General features: G+C 33.7%; 1 protein-coding gene across 1 annotated transcript in view; it reads right to left on the minus strand.

The window, feature by feature from the left end:
* ABCC4 (ATP binding cassette subfamily C member 4) overlaps window positions 1-13,764 on the minus strand; it is a 291,071-nt gene that overhangs the window by 187,723 nt on the left and 89,584 nt on the right. The window contains exons 7-11 of the mRNA XM_007501391.3: window positions 11,240-11,365; window positions 7,769-8,018; window positions 5,953-6,054; window positions 2,938-3,027; window positions 1,171-1,362 (exon numbers count right to left, since the gene is read on the minus strand). Of these exons, the coding sequence (XP_007501453.1) occupies window positions 1,171-1,362; window positions 2,938-3,027; window positions 5,953-6,054; window positions 7,769-8,018; window positions 11,240-11,365 (760 nt within the window). The remainder of the gene's footprint in view (window positions 1-1,170; window positions 1,363-2,937; window positions 3,028-5,952; window positions 6,055-7,768; window positions 8,019-11,239; window positions 11,366-13,764) is intronic.

Raw genomic sequence — 13,764 nt, forward strand, 5'->3', positions numbered from 1 at the left:
GAAGGGAATTTGAAACTCAAAAAAAATTTTAGATGGATGTTGTAGATTGTTTTTCCATGCAATTGGAAAATATATTTCTTTAAAAGAAGGTCTTTTCAACTTTATAAAGTAAAATGAATGGAACAAATTCATTCAAAAAAGAAAAATGGACCTCTCTCCTTTGTAGAGGTGGGAAATGGTGGTTTGCACTTTTACTTAAGTGCTTTCCACCTCCACTTTCTGTTTTAGTTTTTCTTAATAGGATGCTTCTCTGAATAAGAGAGTGGGGGGAATTTGTTTTATTATCTTTTGGTTTTATATCATTTTCATTGTATATATGGATGAGAGAGGTATAGTCTGCATTGCAAGGACTTGGTTAGCAAGGAAACCTCAGGCAGGAAGAAAATGGAATGTGGCTGGCAACAAGGGATGGGGCTAGAACTTCCAGCAAAGAAAAGCAGCTGGACATTTGGATAGGGGTTCTTCTCTCTTTTGAACTGGAAGGAAGAGGAGCATCTTACTGAGCTCAACCTGCTGTGATCCCTCACCTATCTGAAGAAATCAGATTAGCCAACATTCCTCAAGAGTGGTGGATAGAGACTTTTTCCCTTTGGGGAAGATAAGAGACAATCCACCCAAGAAGATTTTAATTAATCTCTTCAATACTTGCACATCTCTCTATATCAGGAAATACAACAGCCTGACTCCACAATCTCCTCAGGGATTCAGGTCCCCAGACCTGAACCCTCAACCCCTGAAAGGAATTTAGGTTAAAATAGAATTAGGGACTTCCTAATTTTCTCTCTTTCCTAAACTAATACCAAAAAGAATAAAAATCTTATTAATCCAGAAGAAACCAAACATCTTATTCTTCTAATGTACTAAGGGGATCAAGATAATATCTGTCAAGGGACAAAAACAGAAACCAGAGACTGAAGGGGATTTCATTCTTACCTTTAAGCTCTGGACATTGATCAAATCTCTTACCTTCCCCTGTGTAGCCAAGAGAGGAAGTAGTGTTCCCTTTTATCTGTTCCCTCTCTGTCTTAGGCTTTTCAAACTTTGGTTCCTGATCCCCCGCTAATACATATATAGATATGAAAATTATATAGAATAACATAAAACCAAAAGTTTTTTTTAAAAAGAATACAAAATTTGATTTAAGTAATCTCAAATGAATCATGAGCTTACCTTTTTCAAGGCACATGCCTTTATCACTTTGTTATATCTTTCTTTTTCATAGGATTTCCCAAATAAAATATTACTTCGAACAGTTCCTGAAAATACCCAGGGTTGCTGAGAAACATAGGCAATTCTTCCTTTTACGGTGACCAATCCCTCAAGCCGTGGCAGTTCACCAAGCACAGCACATAAAAGAGAAGACTGGAAAAAAATGTTTTTAACCAAGTCATAAGTAAACATAAAAGAAGAATGATTGTATATAATTTATTGGAATACTTTAGCTCAGCTTTTCTTTTAGCACTACTTATCCAGCCCAAGCACAGGGTCGAGGTTTCAATAGTTTATTTTGTTTTATTTCATTTTTAGTTATTTTGTTATCTGATGGAAAAATGGTAAAATGAAAAATTTGAAAATGTCAGTAACCTACTAATAAAATGAATCCCAATTCAAAACACAATTTGTCATCTTTATCTGAATTCATTTTACTTATCAAAAAAGTTGAAACAAGTGGTGACTTGGGCTGAAAGTAATACTTTATGGATAGAATTGGCTAGCTGTTGGGTACATCCTGTGCCATTATACATGTCATATTTTAAGAATGATGTACTTAATATATGCATCCTTCACTTCATGTAATAAATGTTTCCCTAAAACTTGCAAACAAATTAAGTAATACTTTTGATGGTCTTTTGTTTTTGTCCGGTCATGCTTAGTCATTTTAAGTCATGTCTGACTTTGTGACCCCATGGGGGGTTTTCTGGGCAAAAATACTTGGAAAAGTTTGCCATTTACCTGTGTGAAACTGACTGTGAACCAAACATTTATAAATTAGTTGTTTGCAACTGTGACTGATTTGTCCCAAAGAAACATTTTTATGTAGTGGTTGGATTGTCCAGTCATCCTATTGACCCTTGTGTACTAATAATATAGAACCAATCCACCATTTGTTATAAGATTTGGATAGAGAAACACCCAAAGAGTTCCAATGTGAGGTGCCATATTGAAAGAGGACATATAGAGTGGGGTAGGCCCCTTCCCGGCATCCTTCTGACATGCTAGAGAGTGGGCCCTGCCTAGGACAGCTCCAGGAGAGGGGAGAGAGGAAAACATGAATCATAGAACCATGGAAAAGTATTTTTTAAAAATTAAAATAAAATTATATATTTTTTAAAAAGTTGTTGTAGGAAAGGAGGATGAGTGACAGAGGTAAATTATAGAATATAAAAATATACTTTTTAAAACTTTGAAAAATAATAAGCTACCTATAATCTCTAGATTCATTCATCAGAATTTTCAGAATCACAGAATTCAAAGGTGAGAAGAGACTACAGGGGCCTTCTACTCCAACCCTTCTATGAAAGGAATGTCCGCCATCACATATTTCCAAGAAGGGAGGATCCAACCACCTTATAAAGCATCCCATTCTGACAGCTCTAATGGTAAAGAAGCTTTCTTCATACTGAAGAGGCCTCTCTGCAATCTTAGGATTGGAAGAGATTCAGAGTTCATTCCCTTCCCCATGAAGAGCTCAGGGAAGAGGGATTCATCAACTGAGGAGACAGCCGCCATCTTTGGATGCTCATAAGCTGGCGTTGGCCTTCCTCCAGGTCCTCACAGAGCAAACCTTCTCCGAGAAACAATTAAGAGATTCAGTTTTGAACTGAGAAAGCCCTGCTTTTCAGACATGATTCACTGAACTCATGGCAGAGCGGGCTTTTGGCTCGAGAAACAACAGCAGAGTAACACAACAAGCAGTCACAATCCATTAAAACTTACCTTGCCAGATCCCACAGGTCCAACCACAGCCAACAATTCCCTTGGCCGGACAGTAAAGGAAAGGTTTTGGAGAGTTGGGACTTCCAGTGTCTATCAATGAAAGTTGACCAACATGCATTTAAATCAGTAGTCAGTTAGTTTAAGAGACTTGGGGGCAAAAGGGGTACAAAAATGAAGAATTCTACATTTAAAAATAAAATACATATTCAACAGATATCAAAAGATGTTAAAATATCATTTGGCAGAGAGGGAAAATTTTAGAAAATTAAATCCATTTACAGAATATTTCTATGCGATTTAAGTTAAATATTTCAAGCTTTTGAGCATTTAATATTAGTAGCTAGCTATCTTCTTTTACTAACTTCCCACATGCATCTAGATTCCCTTAAGGCTCACCAGTACCTAACAAGCCAAATTCCTTAAAGAAAGGGATCCCTACATAATACTTGTTATGCCTACATTATAGGATTGTTTCTAGGAAAGTTCTTTGTAAAAATTCCAAAATAGGGCAACATAATCGCTCTAAAAATAATAATGACAGTAATAATTTGTTACATTAATTATTATACATTATATAAAACATAATAATTATATTATTAGAAAATATGGATATAATATATAATAATAAATACTAATAACCAGAGTGGTTACACAGATTCTAATTTCCCCCCCAAAGCCTCCTATCTCAACTAGTTCCACTAGATGGCAGCATCCGAACATTTTTAAGTTCCTCTTCTCAAATGACTAGAAATTATTTTAAATCTGTAAGTTTTAGAATAACATATCATCTTAAGTTTTATTTATATAATTATAATTCTATAATACCATCAAATACTAATATAATGGTATAGAATTATAATTCTATAATACTAAGTACCTTACTTGCTAATCATGGGGATAGTAAATAAATATCCACAACTGGGCTTCAGTTAGTGAAACAGAAAGTTAGGATGTGTAAAAGAAATCTGATAAGGCAACCTAAATAAAAATAGTAGCATTGGAGTCCAAGGCCCTGGGTTCAAATCCCACCTCTCCTATTTATGTGACCTGTGGGCCTCAATTTCCTCATCTGTGAAATAAGAAAAATGGATTAGATGTCTTCTAGATCTTCTATTCTAAGCATTACACTCCCAGACCCCAAACTACAACCTCCTTTATCTACTGACTATTGACTACTGCCTGTCCATGACAAACAACTAGCTATAAAAAGGCATTCTGTAATAATGGGAAATGTATAGAGTGGACATGATAAACCAGCACCTGACTCCCTGATGTCATTCCACTATATTCCAATGTCCCCCATAGCATGATGTTTCTCAAAATAATGGGAACACAGCTGGGATTCCTACCCTAACTACGCTATCCTATTCTAACTTTGCTTTCTTTTCTAAAATGAATGTGTGAATGAGATCAATAGAACAAAGGCTAAAGAAAAATATGATCATTTGTAAAGCAGTTCTTGGGAAAAGTTTAAGCCAAATTAATTAACTGTACTGTTTGCAAAGAAAATTCCCTGGTACACCGTGATATGGATAAACCTAGATCATTGTTTTATCTAAGAGGTTCTAAACTTGGGAGCCTCTCGACTTCCTTAGAAATGCTTTTATAACTATTTTAATATAATGAGTTTCCTTTCTAATCAGACTTAATTTTATTCATTTAAAAACATTATTCTGAAAAGAGATTTGTAGATTTCACCCTATGGATACAGTAATTGAAGATATTGTCACAAAATCCTAGTCTAACTGAACATCATTCACAAAGAGCAGCCTTTTAGAATTCAAATTGTCTCACGTATATTTACTAATTTGAAATCAAAATATCACATTGTGGCCCTGAACAATTTCAAAGCATACATGTGTCTGTGAAAATGAGGACTTACTTAATCTGTGAATAGTGCCTTTCCTTGGGTCATTTTGTATATATCTATATGTCTGCAAGTTGATAGAACATAACCCAAATGAGAGCAGGCACTATCTTAAAGAGATGGGGAGGGATCCCCATCACCAAAGGATAAAAGAAAGCTACATACTTAGCAATATTTAATAAATATTTGTTTAGTTGTTTTAAACCAACTAATATTTAATTAACTAATTAATTGATATTCAATGTAGATATTATAACATTATATTATACAATGTATATCATTATGCTATATAATCATTATAGTATATTACTATATATTATATAATCATAATACTATATAATATAATCTTATTAACTATATACTAAATATATCATACTATATACTATAGAATAATACCTATAATCTTAAATTTCTTAAAATATTAAATTCTATATAATATATAATTATAAACTTGTATATAATTTGTTATAAGCTATATACTAAATATATCATTATGTCATATAATATATACCATACTATTTAATGCTTATAATTTTAAGTTTCTTAAATTAAAATATTAAATACTATATATCATCTTAAATTCTATTATCTTAGATCTAAACTTAGAATTCTGGGTCTGATAAGGAGCAACACGCAAAATATCATACCTCTTGGTTGACTCTGTGTAGCATAGTCAGAGATCTAGAGTTTAAAAATCCCTAACTAGCTGTGGGACTTGGGACAAGTTACTTAAACCTTCCTTTTTTCTCCTCTATAAAATGAAGGAGTTGGAATAGATCATTTCTCAGGTCTCTTCCAGCTCTAAATTGTAAGATATAAAAATTTAAATAGTCCATTATTTACTAGCCATCATCTACACGAGTTCTAGGACTCAGGTAAGGCTTGGCATTCAGTTTTTCTCCATATTGACATTAAGAAAGCATGGCTATGTCAAATGGTCTGAAAAATCACTTTCCACTCACCAAAACTGGGCTGGGGCCTTGGGGAAAGAGAGGGGAGATGAATAGATTTTGAGACATATTTATAAGCGAAAATTTAACACTGTTATAAGAAGTCTATGGGGAAATTATCAAAATTCAAAATGAAATTAATGAAATTAATCCATATTCTAGAATCTGAAAGTTTTATTTCTGCTTTATGTCCATTACCTTATCCCAATAACTGGTAAAATCTTGAACATGAACCAGAGCTTTTTCATCAAGTTGTGCTTGTATACCAGTGTGGGGTATTTCATCAAGTAATAAGAATTGCTAGAGGAAAAGAAAAACAGAAGAATTTTCTCAACGTGTTAAAATAAAGCAAGGAAAATAGAATTGTATTTCTAAAGTCAATCACAGAAAAAAAAAATTCTTCACAGAATTAACAGATTTCATGAAATCATAGATGATGCCAGAATCTGGGCCAGTATTTTAAGTGTACTATACAATTTCCAGAAAGTATACATTTTTATGAATTTAATTTATTACTACCAGGAAAATCTAGTTTTCTACAGAGATCTCATGTATAGAAGTGTTTTTTAAATATCATTCTGATTTTAAAATATGTTAAGGTTTTCAGCAGCATGAAAAAAATTCCTCCATATCCAAACATTATTAAAATTTAGAAATAAGTTGTATTAGTTTCACGTTTTGAAAAATAGTACACTGAAGGTGGTCTGTGATGTTTAAAATCTGTAAAGAAATACAAACAGAATGCAAAGGACCAAACAAAAATATTGTGCTCAATACATTAATAATAAACTCAATTTCATCCTTGATTCAAGGGAAAGCTAAAAATCAATTAGAGGGTAAGAGAAAAAAGTAAGAAGTACTTCTTTCCCTGATGCTTTAAGGTTTGGTAAGCACTTTCCTTACACTGATCTCATTGGCTCCTCCAATAACTCCAATGAGGTAGGTGCTATTTTACATGGGAGGAGGGAGAGTATTTGTCTGAGGGTCAAACAACTACTAAAGTCTGCCGTAGGATATGAACCTTGATTGATTGATTGATTCCAAGCACTCTGGCCACTAGGCAAAGCAGCTTTTCTAGAAGAGGTGAGGGGATGAGTCTGTAAAGGGGATAAAAGCTCCCCCACACCTAACACCAAAAAAGAAGAGAAGGCTGGGTGAAAAATATGGATCCTCTCCTCTCATGTGGATTATAGGACCATCCACCTCAAACTGAAAGGGCTCCCTCTTATTTTACAGATAAAAAAACTGTAAAGCTTTCATACATTCATTCAACAATTATTACAAAGAGCCCTTTACGTGCAAGGCACCATGCATGGTACTACATTCATCATCCTTATCTGACAAAGGAAAAAACTAAGATTCAGAGTGGTTAAAGGAGATTTATTCAATGAAATATATTCATATGTTGAAATGTATGTGTTTTAAATTAATTAAATTAAGTCACAAAAGTCTACTTATAAGGGAGACCTTCAGAAGTTTATTCAGAGTTTATTTGTCTCTTCTTGGATAGTTTCCCCCCAAATCACAATGAATCAAATCAGCAAATCAGAAGTGGAATTGGGGGAAGGGGTGAGAGGTAAAAATATGACTCAAAAATAGGCAAGAAAGGAAAGCTAATAGCTTGACAGCAAAGAAAAGAGAAAAAATCCTAAAAGACAGATACAAGAGTTCAAAGTTCAGAAATTAGCAAAACATAACTCATTAACCATTCTTATGATACAACATTAATTTCTGTAATAATGATAGAAAGTCATCAAGAAATTAAATTCTATACTGTATATTCTGCTTAAGGGGCAAAATGTATATAATATATTTGAGAAAGATTTCCATTAAAAATGGCAAATTTTTAATCCAAAAATCAGTTTTGAAATTAAGTGGGATACATTTTCTCTCCCTAGAAAGCTGGCTTCTGAAAAGTATCACATTCACAATGATCGTGTTATCTGTGAGATTCTATGACATTTAAAAAGTAAATTCCAAATTCAGAAAAATTAAGAGCAATGGCTCACTAAACCTTGATTCTCTTTATGCTGACACGAGTTTCGGACATTTTCTCTACGGCCGCGGGAAAGAACAGTGTAACAGTCAGTCTCACTGCACCATACAACGTCACAGCAACAAACACCCGACTGGCTGTGATAGCATTTCCAAGGAGTACATAGGTGGTAAAAGTCACAAATACGATTATTTTGCTTGCAACAAAGAAGGAGGCCAGATTTATCCCTCTAAGGTAGGAGCTTTTAAGAATCTTGTTAATTTCATTCCTGAAAGAGAGAGTAAAACATAGCTCATCAATGAAATACTGATCTTGAGACAATACCTTTTTGTAGGTGGCACTTTGGTGGACCAAAGCATGGTGGACATAAAGCATGCTAAACAAATAATTCCTCATGTGTAGAAGATTCTAAGCTAAAACAAATATAAGGAACTATGAACAAACATTCAGTTTATGCATAAAATCAAGTATTTGCTTACTGTGTAAGGAAATTTCATGAGGTGATGGATAAAATGGAAGGAACAGAAATTTAATTATTTCCTATTTAACTTTGCCAAAATAGAAATTTTCAATAATATAAGAAACAAAAAAGTTAATATGTTTAAATATGTTATCATTTCCAATTAGATGAGCAGATCATAAAATAATTGGATTTTGAAAAAAAAAACACCTTCTAAAAACTAATTAGCACTATGGTTTACTATTAGAAGGAGTGAGTTGCCCACCATGGGAAATATTCAAGTGGAAGCTATATAATCACATTTGCGGAAGCTTAATTAAGAAGAAAAATCCTGAATGAGGAGGGAAGTTGTACTAGATGGCACCTAAAGGTCTTCTACAACTCCAAGTATACTCTTGAAAAGAAAACATGCTTTTTAAAAATTGGCTTTGGATTATACAGTTATAGGACTACAAGGATGATGAAAGGGTCATAGATTTAGAGGTGGAAGAGTACTTAAAGGCCATTTGGTTCAGTCTTCTTATTTTATAAATGAAGAAAATGAAGCATATGGGGATTAAGTGACTTGCCAAAAGACAAATGGATATTAAATAGCAGAGTTAAAATTTAACCTCAGGTACCATGTTGCCTCCTATGGAATCTATTAAAACTCCTTTTCAAAGTTAAAGAAAAAAAAATGAAAGATGAAATAATGTTCTTAAAATATTTAATAAAATGTCATCTGGAAGATTTACTGTTGTTTTTACATATCTCCAAAGATACAACTAGAACCAATGAGTGGAAAAAAGGAGATTTTTGGCTTATTACAATTATAAACTTTCTAATCATCAGATCTATATTTAAAAATGAAATATCATTATGTGGTTTAAAAACAAGACTATTTTTGTGTCATTGACTCTGCTCAAGAGGATGAAGGTTTTGTTTGTATGTTTGTTTTGAAGATGAAAAATAATGTTTTTAAATACATAAAACATACAGAATTATAAAGGAAAACAATTACCTTAAAAAATAAAAGTTCTAATCTTAAAAAAAAAAACAAATTCAAGGAGTATCAGTGGAATAGATTTGGGGTAAGTGACCTCAGCAAGACAGTCTATGATAAGATCCCAGCTTTTGGGACCAAAATCCAATATTTGATAAAAACTGCTGGGAAAATTGGAAGACGGTGTGGGAGAGATTAGGTTTGGCTCAACATCTCACACCATACACCAAGATAAACTCAGAATGGGTGAATGACTTGAATATAAAGAAGGAAACTATAAGTAAATCAGGTGAACACAGAATAGTATACATGTCAGATTTTTGGGAAAGATAATATTTTAAGTTCAAGCAAGAGTTAGAAAAAAAAATCACAAAATGTAAAATAAATTATTTTATTTTACATCAAATTAAAAAGGTTTTGCACAAACAAAACCAATGCAACCAAAATTAGAGGGGAAGCAATAAATTGGGAAACAATCTTCATTACAAAAACCTCTGACAAAGGTCTAATTACTCTAATTTATAAAGAGCTAAATCAATTGTACAAAAAATCAAGCCATTCTCCAGTTGATAAATGGGCAAAGGACATGAATAGGCAATTTTCAGATAAAGAAATCAAAACTATTAATAGGCACATGAGAAAGTGCTCTACATCTCTTGTAATCAGAGAGATGCAAATCAAAACAACTCTGAGGTATCACCTCACACCTAGCAGATTGGCTAACATGACAGCAAAGGGAAGTAATGAATGCCGGAGGGGATGTGGCAAAGTGGGGACACTAATTCATTGCTTGTGGAGTTGTGAACTGATCCAACCATTCTGGAGGGCAATTTGGAACTATGCCCAAAGGGCGACAAAAGAATATCTACCCTTTGACCCAGCCATAGCACTGCTGGGTTTGTACCCCAAAGAGATAAGGAAAAAGACTTGTACAAAAATATTCATAGCTGCGCTCTTTGTGGTGGCAAAAAATTAGAAAATGAGGGGATGCTCATCAATTGGGGAATGGCTGAACAAATTGTGGTATATGTTGGTGATGGAATACTATTGTGCTCAAAGGAATAATGAAGTGCAGGAATTCCATGGAGACTGGAACAACCTCCAGGAAGTGATGCAGAGTGAGAGGAGCAGAACCAGGAGAACATTGTACACAGAGACTGATACACTGTGGTACAATTGAATGTAATGGATTTCTCCATTAGTGGCAATGCAGTGATCCTGAACAATCTGCAGAGATCTAGGAGAAAAAACACTATCCACATTGAGAGGAAAAACTGTGGGAATAAAAATACCAAAGAAAAACAACTGCTTGATCACATGGGTTGAGGGGATATGGTTGGGGATGTAGACTCTAAATGAGCATCCTAGTGCAAACACCAACAACATAGAAATGGGTTCTGATCAAGGACACATGTAAAACCCAGTGGAATTGCATGTTGGCTATAGGAAGGGGTGGGGGGAGAGGAGGGTGGGAAAGAATATGATTCTTGTAACCAAGGAATATGTTCTAAATTAACTAAATAAAATTTTCAAAAATAAAATTTAAAAAAGTAAAAAAAAACCAACAAAAAACAAATTCAAAAAGGCTAGTTTTGAGATAAATTGAGACTAGAATAATTCAGTATTTCATTTCATTAATATTAATTAAAATAGCTAAGACACTGTCACCTGATACTTACATTACTCTGTCAAAGATGAGTATTTTCCAAGTTTTTTTAAATTCTATAATTACCTTGACTACAGATTGGTCATATTTCTTATCTTCTTTTTTAAGATATATAACTCCCAAATTAGTCTTTTTGAAGATGCAAAAAAGATGAGTTCATCCTTTCATTCAGGACCCTTACAGTATGCGAATGGTTTTAATGCCAGCTGGAGAATAGGGGGTATTAGGAAGAAGACTATTTGAGGGATGTAAGAAAACTAATTTAGCCAGTTCTTACAAACCTCCTAAAAGTAGGTACAGTAAAAGAAGTAATTTAAAAGGCACTAACATATGAAAATGCAATCATTGAATAGAAAACAATACACAACATGCACAACTTACTTTCTGAGCTGTGCAATGAGATCTGCAAAAGGCTTTTCCCAGGCATACATTTTTATTATTCTTATGCCCATTATAACTTCATTCATGGTTCTAATTCTGACATCTGTGAAAGCAGCAGTCTGGCTCCTGACAGATAAAAAGAAAACAGGAATTACTCTTAATGGTATCCATGCCTACCTTGCAATACTGCCACTATTAGTGGGCAGATGAAAGTCCAAATGCAATACATGATCATTCTGCTCATTTCCTACACAAATGCCAAAGACACGAATGGCTGGCAACCATTGATGGTTTAAGGGGAGACCAACAATAAAAAGCCACACAGATTGGTCCTTGGATCTCTGCTATTCAAAGCTGTAAATGATACAAAGCTAGGAAAACTTAATAACATATTGGATGAGAAAGTCAGAATCCAAAATTGCTTTGCTAAATGTAAACAAGAGATCAATACTAGTAAGGCATTATTATTATTATTATCTAATATTATCATTATTATTATAAGGTGAAAAAAACAGGGATATTTTAAAGGTCTATACGTGGGTTTGATCAATTGTATAAATATATGCTACAGGAGACATTAACAAACAAAAGCACATGGAGAAAAGACATTTTGATTTTCTTACAATCAAATTTAATATATGTGACATTTGGAATCGGGGAAAAAAAATCACTTGTTAGAATAATTAAGTGGCATTTGTCAGGACCAAATTTTCCATGGAAGGTGACATCAGGAATGCTGATTATAGCTTGGCAGGCAAGAACAGTGACAAACTGGGGAGTACCCAAAGAAGAATAATTATCCCTACTCTAATCATTCAGAGCATATATCAAGGACCACCTATTTATATGAAACTCTTAATAGACACAGAGGAGAATTACTCTGAGGCAGAGAACACAATCCCTGCCCTCAAGAAATAAACAATTTTATCAGGTGTCAGAACAAAAACAGGGAACATGTTTAACAATGTAAATTGCAGAAACATAACTAAACATAACCAATGAGAGCAATTTAGTTTCCCTTTACTCTAAATGTGTACATTATCGCTATATAAAATCAATTTTCAGAAACTGTATTAAAATATATTCTCTTTGATATTTAAGATAGTGATTGATGAAGTACAGTCATTCCACAACAGTTGTGGGTTTCACATTTGCAGTTCTGATTATTCTTAAAATTGGCCATTAATAATTAAATGGGAATTTGGGGAAATTTGCAGCATACAGCAGAAAATCAGTTATGTGACTATAAAGAAAACAAAAAATTGTTTAAAATGCAAAAATCTGGACAATTCTAAGGGACTTATGAGAAAGAACGTTATCCACATCCAGAGAAAGAACTGTGGAAACAGAAATGCAGAAGGAAAACATTTGCTTGATCACATGGTTTGATGGGGATATAATTGAGGATGTCGACTTTAAATGATCACTCTATGGCAAAAAGCAATAATATGTAAATAGGTCTTGAAAAATGATACATGTTAAAACCCAGTGGAATTGCTCATTGGCTACAGGAACAGGAGGGGAGGGAAAGAATGGGAATCATGAAACCATGAGAAATAATCTAAATTAATTAAATATTTAAAAATTATATATTACAAGTCTATTTTAATCATTTATTACCATTCATACATTTATCATAAAGGTAAATTCGGTTTAAAGTTTCAGTGTGCTAAGGAACTATGGGCTACATACTCTGTCTGGGAATGCCTCCTCTCTCTCTCTACCATCCAGACTCATGTATGTGATTTTCTCCTGCACTGATCATTGCATCTTGTACTTTTTGTAGGAGAGGGAATCTGTGAAATAATTACTGCAGCAAAACCAGGAAAGACTCTGCAAGGTGTTCATGATACTAATCTCTCTTGTGTAGAATCTGCAAGTTTTTTTTTATGAGTGCAGTGTGTTCTTTCATTTGTTTTTTGTGTGATAAATTCAAAGGATCAGAATTGTTAAAAATAAAGACTTGAGGTGGGGCCTAGGGTTACTCCCATTTTTTTTCACATTCTTGGAGGTGTCGTGCCCCTAATCCCCAAGATTGTTGAGGGATGAATGTCTCTAAGGAGGAAAGCAGTTTCTTAAAATCACATCCAAGGGCCATTTCCACCCTATTGCATATGATTTCAGAAAAAGCAGGAAAGATCTGCAGGAACTGATGCAAAGCAAAACAAGCAGAACTGGGAGAACATCATACACAGTAACAGCAATATTGAACAATGATTATCTGTGAAAACTTGGCTACTCTCAGCAATTCATTGATCTGGGATAATCCTAAAAGACATGATAGGGAATGCTATCCACCTCCAGAGAAAGAACTCTTGGGAGTCTTCTTTCACATCTTGCTTTCACTAGATTTATGGTTTTATTTTGAGGTTTTGGTTTTGTATGAGTTTGCTCTTATAGCAAGGCCCAATATGGAAATGTATTTTACATCACAATAAATTTTTTTTTTAAAAGGAATGGCCTTTGGTTTATGGGTAGTCCTCATTAACTGAGGTTTGAGCAGTTTATAATATATGCAAAATAAA

Source organism: Monodelphis domestica, chromosome 8 (genome assembly GCF_027887165.1).
Source record: "Monodelphis domestica isolate mMonDom1 chromosome 8, mMonDom1.pri, whole genome shotgun sequence".
Taxonomy (NCBI): domain Eukaryota; kingdom Metazoa; phylum Chordata; class Mammalia; order Didelphimorphia; family Didelphidae; genus Monodelphis; species Monodelphis domestica.